Source organism: Episyrphus balteatus, chromosome 1 (assembly GCF_945859705.1).
Source record: "Episyrphus balteatus chromosome 1, idEpiBalt1.1, whole genome shotgun sequence".
In the NCBI taxonomy this organism is placed as follows: Eukaryota; Metazoa; Arthropoda; class Insecta; order Diptera; family Syrphidae; genus Episyrphus; species Episyrphus balteatus.
This window is the reverse complement of record NC_079134.1, coordinates 166,822,766-166,843,789: the sequence shown is the minus strand read 5'-3', so window position 1 is coordinate 166,843,789 and position 21,024 is coordinate 166,822,766. Positions and strand designations below refer to the sequence as shown.

The following is a 21,024-nucleotide window of genomic DNA, read 5'->3' as shown; positions in this document are numbered from 1 at the left end:
AGTGCCAATCTTGTGTATATAGAGTGCTCCTCCACTTTTAAAAATGACCTAGAATGTTAGAATCCAGAAGTGGAACCCCAGGTTCTAAAGTAGTGATGCAATTTTAGTCCAGTCATTATATACATTTGGAAATGCAAAATGACCGAGAAGACTAAATTTTGGATATGTTGTAGGGGATGCTTAAAAAAGCTTAACTTAAAGTTTTCGACCAAGATTTCCTATGAGCTTTTTCCGCAATAATATTTTTGACAATAACTCGGCTTTCCTTCGAGATACGAACATTTTACTACAAGTTTTTTTGTAGCTTTTACCATATTCTACAATTCGTGCATTCACATTTTTTGCGTATCATGAACCGTTTTCGAGATATCGATCAAAAATGTCAAAAATTTACGATATGCGATTTGTTTTTTTACATTATCTATTTTTTGATGATGAATATCCAAAAAAATATTAAAATCATATCAAAAAATAGGTACATATAAAAAATAGGTACATATAAAAAAAAAAATGGACAAACGGGTAGGTACCTAATGATAGGAAAAAAATGTATAATTTTTTTTTGTTTTTGTTTTGTTTTTTGATGAAAACTTATTTTTTGAAGATATCGGACAGTCATGATTTTGGAAAATATTTTTAGCTGAAATAATAAGCTTTCAGATGGTATAACATTTATAGTAGGTTGTCAGAGAATAATATTGAGGAAATATTGTCTTTAGAAAAAAAGTTAATTTTTGTAGCTTTTTTCATGAAAAGTTTATTGATGCGAAACAAAAAGAGCTTAATGATAAACTTTCCTGAAGCAAAGTATTGCCGAGATATTTGAGGTTGAAGATGGCAAAACAGTTTGATGCATTTTGTCACTTCATGCAACTTTTCTCATCACATGAAAATTTGATCGCTATGAATGTAATGTATTGATGTTTATTCATTTAAACATTCATAACGTTTAAACTACTTATTATATTCTGAAAAAATGAGATATCATTGGACTTACTTTTTCGCTGGTTGAAGGCAATGTGTAGCTGCTTTGAAATCAACCAGCTGCCCTGTGGAGGAAAAACTTTAAGGAATTGATTGACCTTTCATACCTTAAAAAATAAATTCTTATAATATTAAAATTAAAATTTTAATGAATAGTCATCATTAAAACGAAAATTCAATCTGACTTGTCATGATGATATGCAAACAAACAAACTAAAAACATTCATTCAGGGAAATCTCAATTCATCAAAATCCTTATCTCTAAAGATATCATTTATCAAAAATTTATTTTCAAACACCAAAAATTGCAAATTTGTTAGTTATTATCAGGTGTTTACTGATCATTATCATGACCATACAAAAGTTCTGCAACTTGTCGTTCGAAATTCAGTGTCGAACAATTTTTCAAAGCCAACATGTCGTTCAAAATAAAATTAGTGTTTTCAAGTGTATTAGTCATAGCTTTTCTCACTGCTTCAAGTGATGGAGCACGTATTCTTGGATTTTTTCCAACCAATTCCAAAAGCCATCTGATCATCCATAGTTCCATTGCGAATGCTATAGCTGAACAAGGTCATGACGTTACAGTGGTCTCAACACACAATTTGATTAACAAAAATCCTCCTTACCGATACATACAACTTGATATTGATGGATTTTCTTCAAATAAGCACTCACAAACTGTTGTCAATCGAACTCCATTTTATAAGAAAATTCAAACTATGCTGGAAACATTCAATAAGTATTCCAATGATAGTTTGAATCATCCAAAGGTAAAAAAGTTAATGGCTGAAGAATCCTTTGATTTGGTCATTTTGGGATATATTTCAAATGATTTTCTTTTGGGACTTGGGGCACATTTTAAATGTCCTGTTGTGGTGTCATTTATGATGCATCCTGTTCCAGCTACAAATGGACTCGTTGGCAATCCTAATGAAGCGGCTTATGTTCCGAGTTCAATAGGAGGAGGCAAACAACCGCTGGGATTTTTCGATAGAGTTAAGAATTTTTTGTATGTGAATGTTTTTGAGATATTATTGGTGAATAATATACAACAATCATATCAGGCAGATTTGTACAAGTAAGTTTATGGCTCAGCTATTTTTCTTTAAAGTTTGTTGACAAAAGCCTGAAAATACAATGCAAAGGTTTTCTTTTGCAGCAAGAACTTCCCAGCTGATAAGTATCCATCATTCGAAGAAATGAAGAAGAATGTTTCTCTTGTTCTGACGAACAGCCATTTTAGTCAAGGAACGATTCGTCCAAATGTTCCCGCTTTAATCGAGATTGGTGGAATCCAGATCAAGGACAAGCCAGATCCATTGCCTGAGGTAAGAAAGATATTTTATGATCATTCCTTTAATTTTAGAATTTTTATTTTAAGGATCTAAAATCAATTATGGACAATGCAACCGAACACGGAGTTGTTTATTTCAGTCTTGGATCAAATGTTCAAGGAAGCACTCTGGATCCTGTCAAATTGCAAGCTTTGTTCAATGTTCTTTCGCAACTTAAACAAACAGTTCTTTGGAAATGGAGTGATTCTGTTCTTCCGGGACAATCTCCAAATATTGTTTACAAGAGTTGGCTACCCCAGGATGATATCCTTCCCCATCCAAATGTTAAACTTTTCATCACTCACGGTGGTGGTGGTAGTGTTGTGGAGTCATCGTTCCATGGGGTTCCTATGGTGGGTATTCCAATATTTGGTGATCAAAGTTCGAATATGGAAGGAGTAGTCAAACAAGGATTTGGATTGTCAATTGATTACTCGGACCTGACTGAGGAAGGACTTAGAAGTGCTGTTAATGAAGTCATGTCAAATAAAATGTACCGAGAAAATATTCAAAGATTCTCCAAGCTTTACAAAGATCGACCTATGACAGCCAAGCAGACAGCTGTATTTTGGTTGGAATATGTCCTTAGACATCATGGAGCTCCTCATATGCAGAGTCCTGCAGTGAATATGAATTTCTTCCAACTAAATTCACTTGACGTTATTGGATTTTTGGTGGCTTGTGTTTATGTAGTTTATAAGGTTTTCAAGCTCATCTTTTTGTTTGTGAAATCAAAAATTTGGAAAGTTAAGACAAAGAGTAAAGAGGAATAAGGAAAATAAATATTTTATTTTTTACATTGCAGTTGTGAAAAATTTTAAATCATAAAACTTTCTTTTTCGCTTCTTCTCTCTCTGTCTCTCTAGAGACAAATGCGTTTTTCAAAATGGCAGAAGCTCTTCCCGTCTTAAATTAAGCGGAAATCCACGGGAAGTCATCTTCGCTGAAAACCATGCAGAAATCCGATTAATTTAAGGTGATCTTTTTTTCCGTGTACTAGTTTTAAATTTTTGAGTTTGAAATTTTTCAAAAATTTCTAAAAATAAAAGATCACTCAAAAATATCCCAAAAAATATTTTTTTTTTTTCGAAAAATTCATATTTCGAAAACCAGACCTCAGAAAAAATCCGTGTTCTATCTTTACATTGCTATAACTCAAGTTTATGTAAAAAAATTCCTCTACCTAAAAATCACATTAACAAAGGTCTACCTACCAATTACATAGTTTACGAATTTTGTCTGCTAAGTTTATCCAACTCCTGATAAATTTATCCAACGGATAAAAAAGAATTCAATTTTCTATGACTTAGCGTTTAGAAAATATTTTTTTGTTACCATGTCATTTTACCGCTATTTACCCTATTTAATAAATTAATTTAAAAAAATCTTTTCTTAGTGTTCATGATACATATTTATTTTTTCTTGAGTTCCCGACACACAATTTTGCTTCTATAAAGCCTTACAGATCCTACTGTTGCTTCTGTAAAGCATTATAGAAAAACTGCTAGTAGGGTTGGACTTGGCATTTAAAATAAAATTGCAATCTATAGCACACTGCTAATAGGAAATGGAACCTGAGGATGAGTCATGATTTTTTTTGTATGCTCCTGAGACTAATCGATGTATTAGACGTTATCACGTCAAAAATGCAAATGATTCGATCAATTTATTAAGAAGATTAAATAACTTAAATTTCAAGATTTTGTAAAAAGATTAAATTACAAGAAAATTTAAAGTTTATCTGTTATCATTGAAACATTCAATTTTGAAGGTAAACAAACCAAAACGCTTACCTAAATTATTTTTAAACTTTTAAAGATAAGAAAAAATCAAATAAATATCTTATCAAGACAAAATTCTAATTCAATAGCAAGAAGTTAATCAAACCAAACGGACTTGATTATGTTGCTGTCATTTAAATTTGTGTTTTTGTGTGTTATTCTGACGACATTTTTGATCGCCAATAGTGATTCGAAACGAGTGTTGGGATTTTTTCCAACTCCATCCAAAAGTCATTTGATAATTCATGGAGCTGTTATTGAAGCTTTAGCCAAACAAGGACATGAAATTACTGTCGTCACAAGTATTCCATGGAAGACCAAGAATTCACAAATTCGTCACATTCACCTAAAAACTGTGCCAAAATTTTCTCTAGATGTTGTCACACAAGGATCTGACAATCCATTGCCATGGTATAAAAAGTTGACTCAATTCATCGAATCTATGAGTGACTATGCTGAGAATTGTTTAAGTGATCCTGCAATGCAGAAATTAATGAAAGACGAATCCTTTGATTTGGTGATTTTGGGATATTTTACCAATGATTTTCTATTGGGTGTTGGGGCACATTTTAAGTGTCCCGTTGTGCTGTCATTCCAAGTGCGTGCAGTTGGACAGATTAATGATTTTTTGGGAAATCCTCAGGAGCTCAGTTATGTTCCTAGTTTGATGGGTGGCGGAACTCAACCAATGGGATTTGTTGATCGAGTTAAGAATTTCCTGTTTGTTGGTTTTATTGAAGGTGTTGTGCTGAATAATTTAATCAATTGGTTTCAAGCTGATGCATACAGGTAAGATTTCCATACAAATTGATTAAAAATAAAATTAAAAAATTAAAATTAAAATTAAAATTAAAATTAAAATTAAAATTAAAATTAAAATTAAAATTAAAATTAAAATTAAAATTAAAATTAAAATTAAAATTAAAATTAAAATTAAAATTAAAATTAAAATTAAAATTAAAATTAAAATTAAAATTAAAATTAAAATTAAAATTAAAATTAAAATTAAAATTAAAATTAAAATTAAAATTAAAATTAAAATTAAAATTAAAATTAAAATTAAAATTAAAATTAAAATTAAAATTAAAATTAAAATTAAAATTAAAATTAAAATTAAAATTAAAATTAAAATTAAAATTAAAATTAAAATTAAAATTAAAATTAAAATTAAAATTAAAATTAAAATTAAAATTAAAATTAAAATTAAAATTAAAATTAAAATTAAAATTAAAATTAAAATTAAAATTAAAATTAAAATTAAAATTAAAATTAAAATTAAAATTAAAATTAAAATTAAAATTAAAATTAAAATTAAAATTAAAATTAAAATTAAAATTAAAATTAAAATTAAAATTAAAATTAAAATTAAAATTAAAATTAAAATTAAAATTAAAATTAAAATTAAAATTAAAATTAAAATTAAAATTAAAATTAAAATTAAAATTAAAATTAAAATTAAAATTAAAATTAAAATTAAAATTAAAATTAAAATTAAAATTAAAATTAAAATTAAAATTAAAATTAAAATTAAAATTAAAATTAAAATTAAAATTAAAATTAAAATTAAAATTAAAATTAAAATTAAAATTAAAATTAAAATTAAAATTAAAATTAAAATTAAAATTAAAATTAAAATTAAAATTAAAATTAAAATTAAAATTAAAATTAAAATTAAAATTAAAATTAAAATTAAAATTAAAATTAAAATTAAAATTAAAATTAAAATTAAAATTAAAATTAAAATTAAAATTAAAATTAAAATTAAAATTAAAATTAAAATTAAAATTAAAATTAAAATTAAAATTAAAATTAAAATTAAAATTAAAATTAAAATTAAAATTAAAATTAAAATTAAAATTAAAATTAAAATTAAAATTAAAATTAAAATTAAAATTAAAATTAAAATTAAAATTAAAATTAAAATTAAAATTAAAATTAAAATTAAAATTAAAATTAAAATTAAAATTAAAATTAAAATTAAAATTAAAATTAAAATTAAAATTAAAATTAAAATTAAAATTAAAATTAAAATTAAAATTAAAATTAAAATTAAAATTAAAATTAAAACATAAAAATTGTCAAAAATATCAAAAATAGCAAAAATATCAATTTTATCCACTTAAGTTACTGAGTTAAAAATAAATCGCTTGTAATTAAAATCAAAACAGGTTGGTTGACAAGCAAACAGAAATTCCTTATCATCATGATTATATTTTATTTAAATTCTATACATACATCACGAGTCTAATTATTAATTACTTTTTGCATATCGCAAGTAGTCGTTAGACCATGACACGAAATAATTCAACTCCAATAATAGTTTTGATAAGAAACAAAAAAAAAAACGAAACTTTTGCATAGTCATGTCTCAAGTTAATCAATGAATTTGCTAAATTAAGATTTTTCAAAAAAAGAGAAAACCAAAAATTTGGTACCGGCTTTAATCATCATTTCTATAAAAGAAAATTGGGATCTTAACGAAACATGGTAAAAACTTAGCTAAAGAAGAAATCCTGCGTGCAAAGTCGAAAACTTGGAATTTTCATTGCACCCTTTCTGTCGTTTCATCGATAAAAAAAAATCTGGCTCCGTGCTAATTTTGAAGTTTAAAAATATCATATCTTGAAGCTCTTCAAAGCTTTAATACAATAATCGCCTCTATCGGTTAAAACTTATCGCTTTTTGCTATCGATCATTTATTATTCCCATGCAGAATGATAAATAATATCTTTTCACACAAAAGCTCTGCAACTTGTCGTTCGAAATTCAGTATCGAACAAGTTCTCCAGCCGAACGGTAGTGCCACGCCATCATGTCGTTCGCAATCAAATTAGTGCTTTCAAGTGTATTAGTCATAGTTTCTCTCACTGCGTCTTGTGATGGAGCACGTATTCTAGGTTTCTTTCCAACCCCCTCCAAAAGCCATCTGATCATTCATAGCGCCATTGCAAATGCTATAGCTGAACAAGGTCATGACGTCACAGTGGTCTCAACTCACAAACTGATAAAAAAAAATCCCCCCTACCGTTACATACAACTCGATATCGATGGATATTCTGCTAGTAAAATGTCAGAAACTGTTGTCAATCCACCACCATTTTATAAGAAAATTCAAGTTATGATGGACATATTTAATAGCTATGCGAATTCAAGTGTAAATCATCCAAAGGTGAAAAAGCTAATGGCTGAAGAATCTTTTGATTTGGTTATTTTGGGATATTTTTTCAATGAATTTCTCTTGGGAATTCCGGCACATTTTAAATGTCCCGTTGTGATGTCATTTATGGTTCAAACTGTGCCATTTTTAAATGGGCTCGTTGGCAACCCTAATGAAGCGGCTTATGTACCGAGCACGTTGTTTGGTGGCAAACAACCGCTGGGATTTTTCAAAAGAGTTGTTAACTTTTTGTTTGTAAATATTGGGGAGCGATTTGCTTTAAAGTATTTGCAAGAATGGTATCAGGAAGATTTATACAAGTAGGTTTTACAAATGTTTTCCGGTCCAAAAAACATAAAGGTTGAATCACTTTGAAGTTAATAACTATTGTTTTCTTTTCTAGCAAGAATTTCCCCGCTGATAAGTATCCATCATTCGAAGAAATGAAGAAGAATGTTTCACTTGTTCTGACAAATAGTCATTTTAGTCAAGGAACGATTCGTCCAAATGTCCCTGGTATGGTAGAAATTGGTGGAATTCAGATCAAGGAAAAGCCTGATCCATTGCCAGAGGTAAGAAAACTATTTATGGATTATTCAAATTCCTGAAGTACCTAATATTTCTAATTTTCATTTTAAGGATTTAAAATCAATTATGGACAATGCAACCGAACATGGAGTTGTTTATTTCAGTCTTGGATCAAATGTTCAAGGAAGCACTTTAGATCCTGTCAAATTACAAGCGTTATTCAATGTTCTCTCGCAACTACCACAAACCGTTCTTTGGAAATGGGGTGATTCTGTTCTTCCAGGAGAATCTCCAAATATTATTTACAAAAGTTGGTTGCCCCAAGATGATATCCTGCCACATCAAAATGTTAAACTTTTCATCACTCACGGAGGTGGTGGTAGTGTTGTTGAGTCATCGTTCCACGGAGTGCCAATGGTCGGTATTCCAATATTTGCTGACCAAAGCTCGAATATGGAAGGTGTTGTCAAACAAGGATTTGGATTGTCAATTGACTACTCAGTACTAACTGAGGAGGGACTGAGAAGTGCTGTCAACGAAGTAATGTCAAATAAAATGTACCGAGAAAATGTTCAAAGATTCTCCAAGGTCTACAAAGATCGTCCAATGACAGCCAAGCAGACAGCTGTATTTTGGTTGGAATATGTCCTTAGACATCATGGAGCTCCTCATATGCAAAGTCCTGCAGTACATATGAATTTCTTCCAACTGGCTTCACTTGATGTTATTGGATTTTTGGTAGCTTGCATTTATGTTATTTACAAAGTTTTCAAGTTTATCTTTTTGTTTGTAAAATCAATGATTTGGAGAACGAAGTCAAAGAGTAAAAAAGAATAAAGAAAACTAATTTAATACGAGTTTATTTTAAATTTATAAACTTAATTATTAAAAATATATGATAAATTTAAAAAACTGTTTCCGCCCGGGATCGAACCGGGGGCCTTCCGCGTGTTAGGCGGATGTGATAACCACTATACACCACGGAAACACTTAATAGTTTTAATTCTAATTTAATCAATGGGTCTTTTCATTCAAACGAGACTGATTTATTACGAGGTAGAAGTAGTTCTTAGTGGAAAGAAACGAATGATGCTAAGGAGACCAAACAAAAACTTCTTTCAAATTTGAAGTAGAAAAACGAACGGAAGAAAAAAAATACAAGAACAATTTTTAACTTTGGGAAGGTTCAATGCATACACATTTTTCTTTTGACACAGTTCACAGCCCGTGAAAAATCAAAGAATATTATAAAGCTGGTTTGCATCCAAACAAATCGTTAACTCTAAATAAAATGCACTCTATTGGATCTTTTATCTGGATCTTAGACTAAATTTAGGGGACCTTGTTCTCTAATTATTTTTAATTAAAGAAAATATACCTACTCATTCATACCGTTGACGACCGTCAGTTTTCAAAAAGTGACGCGCGTCAGTTTTCACAAAAGAGACGCTCGTCGGTTTTCACAAAAGTGTGTCAAGAACCAGTTCGTGCGACCCAGTCGTGCATTTTATTTTGATCGGAATAACAAAAAGTTACTTATATTTACTCATTTTTAATTTTATTCTCACACAATATCCTTTTCAAGATAAAATAAATCATTTTAGTAGCCTTTAAAATTACATACGAAACAGCAATCAAGAAACCAATCACATCGAGTGACAATAGCTGGAAACTATTCATGTGAATTGTTGGACTTTGCAAATGTGAAGCACCATGATATCGCAGCACATACTCAACCCAATAAACAACTGTTTGTTTTGGAGTCAAGGGTCGATCTCTGTAGAGTCTTGAAAACCGTTTAACATTATCTGAATAAGTTCTGTTGGATAGGACTTCTTTTATGGCATTACTCATAACTTTCTCTGTAAGAGTCTTGTAATCCAAACTCAAGCCAAAGACATCAGTTTGAACATTTTCCATATTAGCATGTTGATCATTAAATAAAGCAATTCCAACCATTGGAACACCATGATATTTTGCTTCAGTAATACCACCCAAACCGCCATGGGTAATAAAAAGCTTGACGTTAGGATGATGCAGAACATCAGCCTGTGGTAACCATTTTCTATAAAAGATGTTTGGAGATTCTATTGGAAATTCATCATCACTCCATTTGCACAAAACTGTTTGAGGTAGTTTCGAAAGAACTTTAAATATGATCTTCACTTTCGAAGGATCCAAATGGCTTTTTAATATATTTGTTCCAAGACTGAAGTAGATTGCTCCGTTTTCAGTGGAATTGTCTAAAATTGATCTTAAATCCTAAAAATAGATCTTATAATTATAGACTTAATAAACTCTTGAAGAAAGTTAACTTACCTCAGGAAGAGGATCAGGCTTATCCTTTATTTGAATTCCACCAATTTCAACCATTGCCGGTACATCTGGTCGAATTGGTCCCTGACTAAAATGATGAGCCGTGAAGATTATCGAAATATTCTTCTTCATGGTATCTAACGATGGAAATTTGTCTGATGGAAAATTGGCCCTAAAAATGATTCGAGAGAAGTTGATCTTGACTATAAATATATGACTTACCTGTAATAGTATTCCTGGCTTATCTTTAGTAAAGACCGAAAAGCCACTTCTTTTCCCATTCTAACATAGATGAAATTTTTTACTCGATCAAAAAATCCTATTGGTTGTTTTGCAGGACTTAACATATTTGGAACATAAGCGAATTCTTGAGGATTTCCCACAAAATCGTTGACATTGGATGTAGGCCTCGTTGGATACGATAGAATAATTGGACACTTGAAATTTGCAGCTACACCGAATAGAAAATCATTAAGAAAATATCCCTGTATAACCAGATCGAAAGATTCTTCTTTCATTAATTTCTGCATAAGTGGATGATGTAAGCTTTCATTTGTAATAATAGAAGTCGCTTTAATGAATGAGGTTAAAGCTTTTAAAAATGAAGGTCGTTTATTGACAGCTTCTGCAAGAATTTCAGCTGATACTAGTGGAACATTCAAATAAATATATCGATATGGGAGGTTTGCTTTGATTGATGGATGTGTTGATACAACTGTGACATTATGTCCACGTTCAGCTAAGGCTTCTGCTATTGCACTGTTAATTATTAAGTGACTTTTGGAATGAGTAATAAATAGACCGAGAATTCTTGCAGAATCGATAGAATACAAATTTGAAGCGATACAAAGTAATCCGATAAACAATTTGGTGAAATAGTTCATATCTGAGGGAATATATAAGTTACACTGATACTCTATTCAGCAAGTTGTTACTTAAGGGGGTTGTATAAATCTTGATCTTATTAATTAAAAAAATTTTTAATAGTTTGTTCGAGGGCAATACCAGTTAGTATTAATTATTGTTTTTTGATTAAATCAATAATAATTACCTAATATAAGTTCAAGTATCAGAAATAGCATTTTTGCTAACTTCAACAATGAAGGTGAATTACCTAGTGGAAATTACTTTTAGGAGTCGTGTAGATTTCACCGGTTTTGCTTTGCCCTTAGGTAGCCCCTAATATTACTTGCGATATAGGTACTATAGGGCAAGTTTAGGATTCGTAAAAAAAATCGAACTCGAGATAACAATTTTACATGACATTACGATGATGGAGAATGCCAAAAAAGTGGGTCCGGCAATTCTGTCTGTCTGTCTGTCTGTCTGTGTGTCTGTCTCTATCTGGAGCTGCAGCCTACACGAGTGAAGTGATTTTCTTCAAACTTGGTAGTTAGCAGTTTTTGGTGATTCCCTAGAGGGGAAATTGAAATTTTTTTTTTATGACCAAAACTAACGGTACCTGCCATATAACGGAAATAGAAAAGTTAATTTTTTTCAAAAACGGCTCTAACGATTTGGTTAAAATTTTTGTGTGTAGTACTACACATAATAGCCAACGTTTTAAATAAAAAAAATATTTTTTGTACCGTTATTAACGGTACCTGTCATAGAACGGTTTTTTTCGTTTCTGAATATCTCGTACAACATTAACCCGATTTAAATGAAAATTTTTATACAAACGTGTGTAAGTAAAGATAATATTTAAATTTTAGAAAATTTTCAAAAAACGCAATTTTGGATTTTTAAAAAATATTTCAAAATTTTTTTTTGAAAAATCAATTTTTTGAAAACGGATCAATGAAAAATTTTGAAATTTAGTTTTTATGTGTAAATTAATTATTTCTTCAATATGGCATACCAACTTTTTTTTTGAAAAATGTTAAAAAAATTTTATATATAAAAAACTATTTTTTTAAAAAACTTCTCCTACAATTTTCAAAAATTTTTTTCTAAAAATACCTTTTTATACGAGAAATAAAATGGCATATTTGTTTTTTTTTTTTAAGATAATTTAAAATGGAGTTTTATTAATTATAAAAACAGATTTATTTTTTTATACTACTTATGAAATTTCTTCAAAATATCAAATTTTAAATTTCTTGAATAAAAAGCTTTAACATTATAGTTACTTTAAGCATAAGAGCAAGTACGTGTGACCCCAGTCGTGCAATTTAATTTTTTTTAACAATAGGTAGGTATACAAAAATTGCTATTTCGTTCCTGATAGATTAGTTTAAGGTATAGTCGTATAGTCCAAGCGGCGACCGTCGAGTTACTTAGCTCATAACGTTAAAGGTTAAAATTAATGTCAAATGAAAGATAAGTTGATACTAAAAACAAAAAAATAGTTTTGCCACTTCTAAGATGGGAACTTCCATGTGGCAACCCTATTTTAAAGGAAAGATTGTCACATAACTAACACATTCATATCTTTGTTGTTTGGCCAGATAAAAAAAAATTTTGAAATGTCAAACGAAAGTCAAAATAGTAAAAAAAAAAAATAAAATAATGTAGAGAACGTAACCCAACAAATGTGGCAACCCCATCCAAATTAAAACAACACTGACAAAAGTCTTCTTTGAACAAAACAGTATAACTTTGTATGCACTAGAAAGCTAAACCATACACCATATTTTAGATAATACTCTCTTCTATCTAAAAAATATCGGGTGCCACCCCGCAAATGCACACAAGTACTCGGCAACCCTACTCAAATGCTAAAAAACGCAAAAATCACTTGTTTTGTGTATAATATTTGATAGAGTAAAAGGCTATAACATACATAACATTTTAGCTAAGACTCTCTTCTATCTAAAAAACAAGTGATTTTTGCGTTTTTTAGCATTTGAGTAGGGTTGCCGAGTACTTGTGTGCATTTGCGGGGTGGCACCCGATATTTTTTAGATAGAAGAGAGTATTATCTAAAATATGGTGTATGGTTTAGCTTTCTAGTGCATAAAAAGTTATACTGTTTTGTTCAAAGAAGACTTTTGTCAGTGTTGTTTTAATTTGGATGGGGTTGCCACATTTGTTGGGTTACGTTCTCTATATTATTTTATTATTTGTTTTTACTATTTCGTTGACTTTCGTTTGACATTTAAAAAATTTTTTTTATCTGGCCAAACAACAAAGATATGAATGTGTTAGTTATGTGACAATTTTTCCTTTAAAATAGGGTTGCCACATGGAAGTTCCCATTTTAGAAGTGGCAAAACTATTTTTTTTGTTTTCAGTATCAACTTATCTTTCATTTGACACTAATTTTAACCTCTAACCATATGAGCTAAGTAACTCGACGGTCGCCCTTCCGACTAGTGGGTAGGCCTTCCGTTTTTAGTGTCTCACTTTATACATGAATAAGACAAAGTTACAGGTGTTAATTTCTTCGGATTCTTTAAGATAGATTTATTAACAAGGATAGGATTCATGATTGAAGCAATCTGCTTACGGAACTGATAAAAAATGTTCATACATTAATTATATTTGGTCATTTTACTCGGGCAAAGATTGATTTTTCTGAAATATAAAGACACTTTTTGACGCTAGGTATGAAGGACCCCCACAACTCGACATTCATACAAGTAGATTTACATAGAGTTTATGCGTTATGAGATGGATTAAGCAGCTATAAGTCACCAACTCGTAATACTGTACCACGCGTCTCCGAAAAGGCTTCCCGCACGGGAAGAATTCAGTAAGACTAATTTCTTCGTGTCGTTTGTGTAGTGCGATCATCACTTTCACTTATAATTTCGAGGGTAATGAATCTTTCTGAGACTTGACAAAGCTTTCAAAAATATGATTATCATACGAAAGTGCAACTTTTCCTTGCATTTCAGACTGATTTCTAAAATGCAAATTCTAGGTTCCCTTAATAATTCTTACGAATTAGTTAGTAAGGCCTTGCCTTACACATGCCACAAAAAATGTATTTATTTTATTTTAATAGCCTTATTTCATGAGAGTCAATAGTGTAACCGTTTGGAGTACCTGACGTAACCCTCACGATCGTACAATGTTACGCCCAAAAGAACTAGCAACTGATGAAGAGAAGAAGATCTCTTACAGTCAAAAAGGTACCGTTTAGCCCTTACATTCCTTAGGCACTAGACGTGTCAACAAATAAACTTGCCGATGCATAGACTGGGCTTTCTGGAGACAACCATGACAGCTACGTTAAAATGAAACCACTTGAGTGCTTTAATTTAACATCAATAAACTAAAGGATCCCGCTACTTACCAAAACCTTTATCATGAAATAAGAGCAAACAGCTGCTAAAAACGCGACCGTAACTCTATCGAAACCCTTAGCCTCGGTGTTGATTACTAAAACCAATCGGACGGTAACGCCGCAGGTTCCCAAAACACCGCAGCGTAACCGCACGAAGATATCCTGAGCTCAATATAACACATGATGAAAGATACAGTTTGCGCAGTGCTAACTTCTGTTGAAAATCAGCTCGAAAAACGCCTTTTCGTCGAAATTACTTATCAGGTCTATGTAACCCTGGTAGAGAGTTATTGGTCGTCAAGTTTTCAAAAAAAAAGAGACGTCCTAAGTAAAAAGTCAAACTTGAATTTTTTAAGAATATTCATTTTTTGACCACATCCATTTCAGCAAAAAAGTAATTTCTGACAGTCGCGAACCCGTTGTACAGTGATGGTTCAATGCTTTTAAAACTGTGCAAAGTGCGTCGGCGCTCAATTGACGAAATTCCCTTCTTTGTTCGGGAGCGGTACTTCAGCGTTAGTTCCCCGGCGATTTGGCTCTCAAAAACGATGGTTTTTGTTTGAGTTCCATTATTAGTCGGCAATGGTCATTGAATTGATGGTATAGAGGTAGTTTAGACCGATCGATGTCCCGTTAAGTATCTTTTCCACAGACGCAATATTTCTAAAAACATAAGTTTAACAAGTAGATAAGTTATCATAAAGACATTTATTTCAATAGAGTTTTTTAAATTTATTCTCTTTTTAATTTATTTCTACAGCACATTCCTATCAGAAACAAACACAAAATTTTCAAAACCCTATAAATTACATACGAAACAGCAATCAAAAATCCGATAACATCAAGTGACATCAGCTGGAAAGTATTCATATAGATTGCAGGACTTTGCAAATGTTGAGCACCACGATGCCGAAGTACATACTCCACCCAATATACAGCTGTTTGCTTAGCACTCAAGGGTCTATCTCTATAAAGTCTAGCAAATCTTCGAACATTATCTCTGTATGTCTGATTTGATAAAACTTCTATGATCGTTCCACGCACACTTTCCTCAGTTAGAGCTGCATAATCCACACTTAATCCAAAACCAGCATTTTCCATATTCCTAACATTGACAGGTTGATCATTTACTAGGGGAATTCCAACCATTGGAACACCATGATATTGGGCTTCGGTAATACCACCCAAACCTCCATGAGTAACAAAAAGTTTCAAATTCGGATGATTTAGAATATCATCCTGAGGCAACCATTTTCTATAAAAAATGTTATTGGATTGTATTGGGAATTCGTCATCACTCCATTTGCACAGAACTGTTTGTGGAAGTTTTGATAGAACTTCAAAAATGATCTTGACTTTAGACGGATCTAAATGGCTTTTAAATATGTTTGTCCCAAGACTGAAGAAAATCGCTCCGTTTTCAGTGGAATTGTCTAAAATTGATTTTATGTCCTAAAAAGTGAGAAAGATTTGTTTAGAAGCTGAACAAAATGTTGAAAAATTGAACTTGCCTCAGGAAGTGGATCAGGTTTTTCTTTAATTTGAATTCCACCAATTTCAACCATTGCCGGGACATCTGGACGAATTGGTCCCTGACTAAAATGATGGGCTGTAAAGATCAGTGAAATATTCTTCATCATGGTATCCAACGATGGAAACTTGTCAGATGGGAAATTTGCTCTGAAATTGGAATGAAATATTATTGAAGGGTCTTCACTGGAAGAAATAAGGCTCACCTGTAATACATTTCCTGCCTAAACCATAAATAAGGACGAAATATCAATTCTCTTCCAATTCTAACGTAGATGAAATTTTCAACTCGATCAAAAAATCCTATTGGTTGTTTTGCACTGGTAGCCAAAGTTGGGACATAAGAAAACTCCTGCGGATTTCCTATCATATCATTGACACTTGTTATCGGTCTTACTGAGAATGACAGAACAAGTGGACATTTGAAATGAGCCGCAACACCAAATAAAAATTCATTAAATAAATATCCATGTAGAACTAAGTCAAAGGACTCTTCGTCCATTAATTTCTGCATTAACGGATGATGTAAACTTGAATTTGAAATTTCCGAAGCTGCATCAATAAAAGAGGTTATTGTTCTGTAATATGCTGGTCGTTTATTGACAGCTTCAGAATAAATTTCAGCTGAAATTTGTGGAACATCCAGATAGATATAGCGATATGGGAGATTCTTTTTCGAAGGTAAATGGTTGGTAACGACTGTGACATTGTGTCCATTTTCAGCTAAAGCTTCAGCTATTGCACTGTGAATTATTAAATGACTTTTTGAATGTGTAGGAAATAAACCGAGAATTCTAGCGGAGTCTATCCCGACCAAAAAAGAAACCAAACAAACTAAACTGAAAGCAGAATTTAAGGAAAGTTTCATGATATCGTTGTTAATAGCACAGTGACCGTAATAAAACTGTTACGAAATACGTTGGAAGGCAATATGTTATTTGTTTCATATGCGCTGTTATCATAGTTTTGGAGGAAGGTTCTCTAATACCTTATCAAGCTGATAGAACCCAAATTTTGATGAATATAAGATTTGTATTTTGAATACTTTTGATAAACAATAACAGATATCTTAAGAACAGGGTGGTTACAAAATTTGGTGAGTTAAGAAGGATTTTATTTTAGAACATAAATATTAGTGGGTTAAATGTATAATTTTTACTAATATCCTATTTTTGGAGGCTATAAAATTTCTTTCAAATTTTAATTTACTCATTTAAAGGCATTGTCTATTTATTTCTTAAGAAAGTCTTCGGGTTCGCAGTTTTTTTGACGGATGACTGCTGTCAGAATTTGTTGCATATGCACACATGACTTTAAAAAAATTTATTGAATGCATGCAAACTGCTGTGTTTAATAAAAGAAGACATAATAACAAACCCTTGCACAAATATAAAATTTAAAAAAAAGTATAGCAAAATATTTTTAATTAAAACAAATAAAAACAAACAAATTATAATAGGGTAAACTACCCAGTGACCGACACCCTTGCCAGTTACCGACACCTGGCACAGTTTTTCCGTTTTCTTAAGGTTTTGTTAGGGTGTAGCGTACGAAAACTATTTTTAACGCGTTCAGGCATGTATGTTCTATCAGAAAACACTTTACTTCATGGTTGGTAGTGATTGGTTTTGTAGTAATAAAAGTAGCAAGTTTCGAACCTCTGTGAAGTGCATGAAACTTGAGAAATTCTTAAGAAAGACGTAAGTACAAATCATTGTTTAAACAATATATTTGTATATGGTACAAAAATTAAAATTGAATATTTTGTTAGAGAATTGCTTTGTAGATCTATTTCAATTTAAGTTATTACAAAAATAATAACATAATTTAATTTTACGTGGGGTGTTCATAACTAGAATATAATGTTCAACGAAATTCAGTGACTGACACTGGTGTCCATAACTGGCGCAATTAGGCACGTTTGATGATATTAGTTATGGACACCGTTCTTTTTCTGCAGAATAACAGTATAAAAGATCTCGCCAAATAGGCCCAATTATTTTCAAACCACTTTTTGTTTGCCCCTAAGGCCTAGTTTACAGTTCACCGTGTAAAAAAACAAAAGATTCAAAGCATCGCGTAGCGCTTTTTAATAAGTTTATAAGTGGGTTTCCTTTCGACTGTGTAAAATTACTTTGAAAAAGTGTGAAAGGAATCTGAAAACGATTCATTCGATTTATGCAAGGTGTGTGTATTGTTGAAGTTATACTTCTTATGGGAGGGTGGGTATGAAAATTTACTTTTTGACAAGAATGTCAAAGGGATTATGACGCGATCACCCTGGGTAGCAGGGCTGTCGTTTCACCTTTATAGTAGGCAGTACTTTAGTATTTAAAAATGCAGTACGCCGCAGTACGGCAAACATAAAACACACAACACGTTGCAAGTTATATGTTTCATGTGGCAAGTTGTATGTGGCAAGTTACATGTGGCAAGTTGCATGTGGCAAGTTGTATGTGGCAAGTTGCGTGTGGCAAGTTGCATGTGGCAAGCTGCATGTGGCAAGTTGCGTGTGGCAAGTTGCATGTGGCAAGTTGCGTGTGGCAAGTTGCATGTGGCAAGTTACATGTGGCAAGTTGCATGTGATAATTTCCATGTGGCAAGTTGCCCGAGTTGCAAAAAGCTCACATTTCAGCTCAGCTCAAATTTGAGCTAGGTACCATAGCTAAGCTCATTTGAGCTGAGCTGGAAGTGAGCTGAGCTGAAAGTGAGCGCCCTAACTTCCAACGCCTGTATCTCGAAATTTTGAAGAAAATGAAAAAAAAATTTTTGATGCCAAAAGGTAGCGGGGACTCTAACCTACATTTGGGTACAACTCTCATCCCTGTAGGTCCACGCGTTCTCAAACCGGGAGAACTTAAAAGTAAAAAAAAAAATAGGCACGATTCTGAAAAAATAGGCATGATGTGGCGGTTTAACATGGAAGGCGATTTTTAAAAAATCTGACAATGTGCAAAGCGTAGGCTTATGATACAAGCTATCATTTGGCATCACTCCCGAAAATTGCTCTCAAGCGGTTTAGCTTCCAGGAGCGTTCAAAGATTCGGGGATTTTTCGAAAAAAAATTTTACCCCAACTTTCAAACGCGATTTTCTCGGAATTTTGAAAAAAATCGAAAAACCGGATTATACCACTATCGGGTAGCTGAGAATATAAGCTTTCATATGGCACCACTCCCCTGTCTCTAGATCAAAGCGTTCCAACGCCTATATCGCGGAATTTTGAAGAAAATGGAAATAAAATTTTTGATGCCAAAAGGTAGCGGGGACTCAAACCTACATTTGGGTACAACTCCCATCCCTGTAGGTCCACGCGTTCTCAAACCGGGAGAACTTAAAAGTAAAAAAAAAAAAAAATGGGCACGATTCTGAAAAAATAGGCATGATGTGGCGGTTTAACATGGAAGGCGATTTTTTAAAAATCTGAAAATGTGCAAAGCGTAGGCCCATGACAAAAGCTATCATTTGGCATCACTCCCAAAAATTGCTCTCAAGCGGTTTAGCTTCCAGGAGCGTTCAAAGATTCGGGGATTTTTCGAACAAAAATTTTACCCAAATTTTCAAACGCGATTTTCTCGGAATTTTGAAAATAGTCGAAAAACCGGATTGTACCGGAATTTTTTTTTATGATAAAAAAAGAAATATTTTACTAAAAAAATAGAAAAATATATTAACTATTAAAAAACCCAAGAGAAAAGATCACGAAAAATTATCTGTTTTATTTATAAAAATATCCATGTGTTAAAATAATTCCATTAATAACTAGAACCAAACATCTTAAGCTATGGTGTTTTATAAAAGTTTAAAATATCTTCAAATTTCATTATACTTTCCAAATAAAAATCAATGTATCCTCTCACCCACCACAGCTCAGCTCACTTTACTTAGCTCACACAACAGCTCAGCTCAACCATCAGCTCAGCTCACTTTCAGCTCAGCTCAAATGAGCTGGAGCTATGGTACATAGCTCAAAAGTGAGCTAGCTCAAAATTTGAGCTGAGATGTGAGCTGGGCTCAGCTCACTTTTGAGCTTTGTAGCAACCCTGCAAGTTCCATATTGCTACTACTAGTGCTGAAGCACACACAATTCTCATAAAATTCATTTACTTTCGTTAACCATATACAACGGCGGATCCGGGGGGGGGGCACGGGGGCACGTGCCCCCCCCCAGAACTGGTTCATACTTTAAGCAAATCAAATTAATAGAGTTGTTAAATTATATGAATAATTGCAGAAAGTACTTGAGTGAAACTCTTGTCTATTTCTGGCTGGAAATGCGAATTTTATTGTTTGTTGCATCCCTTTACCACCTCACAAATAAATAAACGAATAACTAAACACGAAATTTTTTTTCAATTTTCTAAGTGTTTTTTTTTTTACTTCAAAGTGATTTTGGTGAAAAATTTTGATACCTATGGACATCAACAACCAAGGTATGAATGGTATTCTAAAAAAAAAATAATTGTATATTAGACTGGGCCAAAAAAAAAAATATTTTTTTTTGAAAGTTACTTCGAAAATCTTGTTCAGGATGATGAAAAAAAAATTTGGTGAAAATTTGAGCCGTTAAAAAAAATTTTAAGAGGTCTATCATCGGTTTATTTTTATTTTTATACATGATATGATGTTTTACAACAGAACTGCTAGACGATCAAAGTAAAAAAAAATTCTGTTCATTTTTTCTTATAAAAAATTAAATTTTCTACAAAAAAGATCTGATTGAAAATTTTCGTCAGACGAGCCGTATTCGAGTAATTAAGCTTTTTAAATCGAAGTGTTTTTTTCAATTTGACTGTTTCACTTTGGAATTTTGTGATGAGCAAATAAGTGAATAGAAAAATAAAACCACGACAGATTCTTATAGGAAATTTAATTCTCTACAAAAAAGGTCTCATAGTAATTTTTTCTAAATTGAGTTCTAAAGAAGTTATTCACGATTTAAATCGAGAAAAAAATTAAAAAATCAATTTTCAATTTCAAAATTTTCTAATTCACTGAAAATTCAATATTTTCAAATTAGCAAGATGTTTTCTTGTAGGGACTTAAACGTTCTATAAAAAGTTCCCTGGCAGCAAATTAATTGCTTTAACCGTTAAAAAGATATTCGTATCAAAATCAATGCCCACTGATTTCAATAGTTTTCTTATGACAAGTATGC

General features: G+C 31.5%; 4 protein-coding genes and 1 non-coding gene across 5 annotated transcripts; 3 read left to right on the top strand and 2 right to left on the bottom strand.

Moving 5' to 3' along the window:
* The first annotated feature begins 1,386 nt into the window (after positions 1-1,386).
* On the top strand, positions 1,387-3,094 carry LOC129912062 (UDP-glycosyltransferase UGT5-like). Its single transcript, XM_055990169.1, has 3 exons — positions 1,387-2,065; positions 2,147-2,315; positions 2,369-3,094. Exons 1-3 carry the CDS (start codon positions 1,401-1,403, stop codon positions 3,092-3,094), a joined length of 1,560 nt encoding a protein of 519 aa, XP_055846144.1. The 5' UTR covers positions 1,387-1,400.
* Positions 3,095-4,223: 1,129 nt separating this feature from the next.
* On the top strand, positions 4,224-4,895 carry LOC129912054 (UDP-glucosyltransferase 2-like). Its single transcript, XM_055990156.1, has one exon. The coding sequence runs from the start codon at positions 4,224-4,226 to the stop codon at positions 4,893-4,895; it is 672 nt and encodes a 223-aa protein (XP_055846131.1).
* A 2,008-nt stretch (positions 4,896-6,903) lies between these two features.
* LOC129921509 (UDP-glycosyltransferase UGT5-like) lies at positions 6,904-8,639 on the top strand. The gene is made up of 3 exons (XM_056003367.1): positions 6,904-7,579; positions 7,663-7,831; positions 7,899-8,639. The coding sequence occupies exons 1-3, from the start codon at positions 6,915-6,917 to the stop codon at positions 8,622-8,624; spliced, it is 1,560 nt and encodes a 519-aa protein (XP_055859342.1). The 5' UTR covers positions 6,904-6,914; the 3' UTR covers positions 8,625-8,639.
* Positions 8,640-8,700: 61 nt separating this feature from the next.
* On the bottom strand, positions 8,701-8,775 carry Trnav-aac (transfer RNA valine (anticodon AAC)). The gene has a single exon. It is a non-coding gene; the product is annotated as a tRNA-Val (tRNA).
* Positions 8,776-9,329: 554 nt separating this feature from the next.
* On the bottom strand, positions 9,330-17,090 carry LOC129912046 (UDP-glycosyltransferase UGT5-like). The gene is made up of 7 exons (XM_055990144.1): positions 17,077-17,090; positions 16,074-16,610; positions 15,849-16,017; positions 15,152-15,789; positions 10,326-10,862; positions 10,107-10,275; positions 9,330-10,049 (listed from the first exon to the last, which is right to left on the bottom strand). The coding sequence occupies exons 1-7, from the start codon at positions 17,088-17,090 to the stop codon at positions 9,330-9,332; spliced, it is 2,784 nt and encodes a 927-aa protein (XP_055846119.1).
* Positions 17,091-21,024: the final 3,934 nt, after the last annotated feature.

Coding starts and splice junctions, on each gene's coding strand:
- LOC129912062 (XM_055990169.1), top strand. CDS start 1,401: ATGTCGTTCAAAATAAAATTAGTGTTTTCAAGTGTATTAGTCATAGCT. Junction 2,066..2,146: donor TATCAGGCAGATTTGTACAA/GTAAGTTTATGG, acceptor TTTCTTTTGCAG/CAAGAACTTCCCAGCTGATA. Junction 2,316..2,368: donor AGCCAGATCCATTGCCTGAG/GTAAGAAAGATA, acceptor TTTTATTTTAAG/GATCTAAAATCAATTATGGA.
- LOC129912054 (XM_055990156.1), top strand. CDS start 4,224: ATGTTGCTGTCATTTAAATTTGTGTTTTTGTGTGTTATTCTGACGACA.
- LOC129921509 (XM_056003367.1), top strand. CDS start 6,915: ATGTCGTTCGCAATCAAATTAGTGCTTTCAAGTGTATTAGTCATAGTT. Junction 7,580..7,662: donor TATCAGGAAGATTTATACAA/GTAGGTTTTACA, acceptor TTTCTTTTCTAG/CAAGAATTTCCCCGCTGATA. Junction 7,832..7,898: donor AGCCTGATCCATTGCCAGAG/GTAAGAAAACTA, acceptor TTTCATTTTAAG/GATTTAAAATCAATTATGGA.
- LOC129912046 (XM_055990144.1), bottom strand. Junction 10,863..15,151: donor GGATTTTTGATTGCTGTTTC/GTATGTAATTTA, acceptor AATAATTAACAG/TGCAATAGCAGAAGCCTTAG. Junction 10,276..10,325: donor AGCCAGGAATACTATTACAG/GTAAGTCATATA, acceptor AATCATTTTTAG/GGCCAATTTTCCATCAGACA.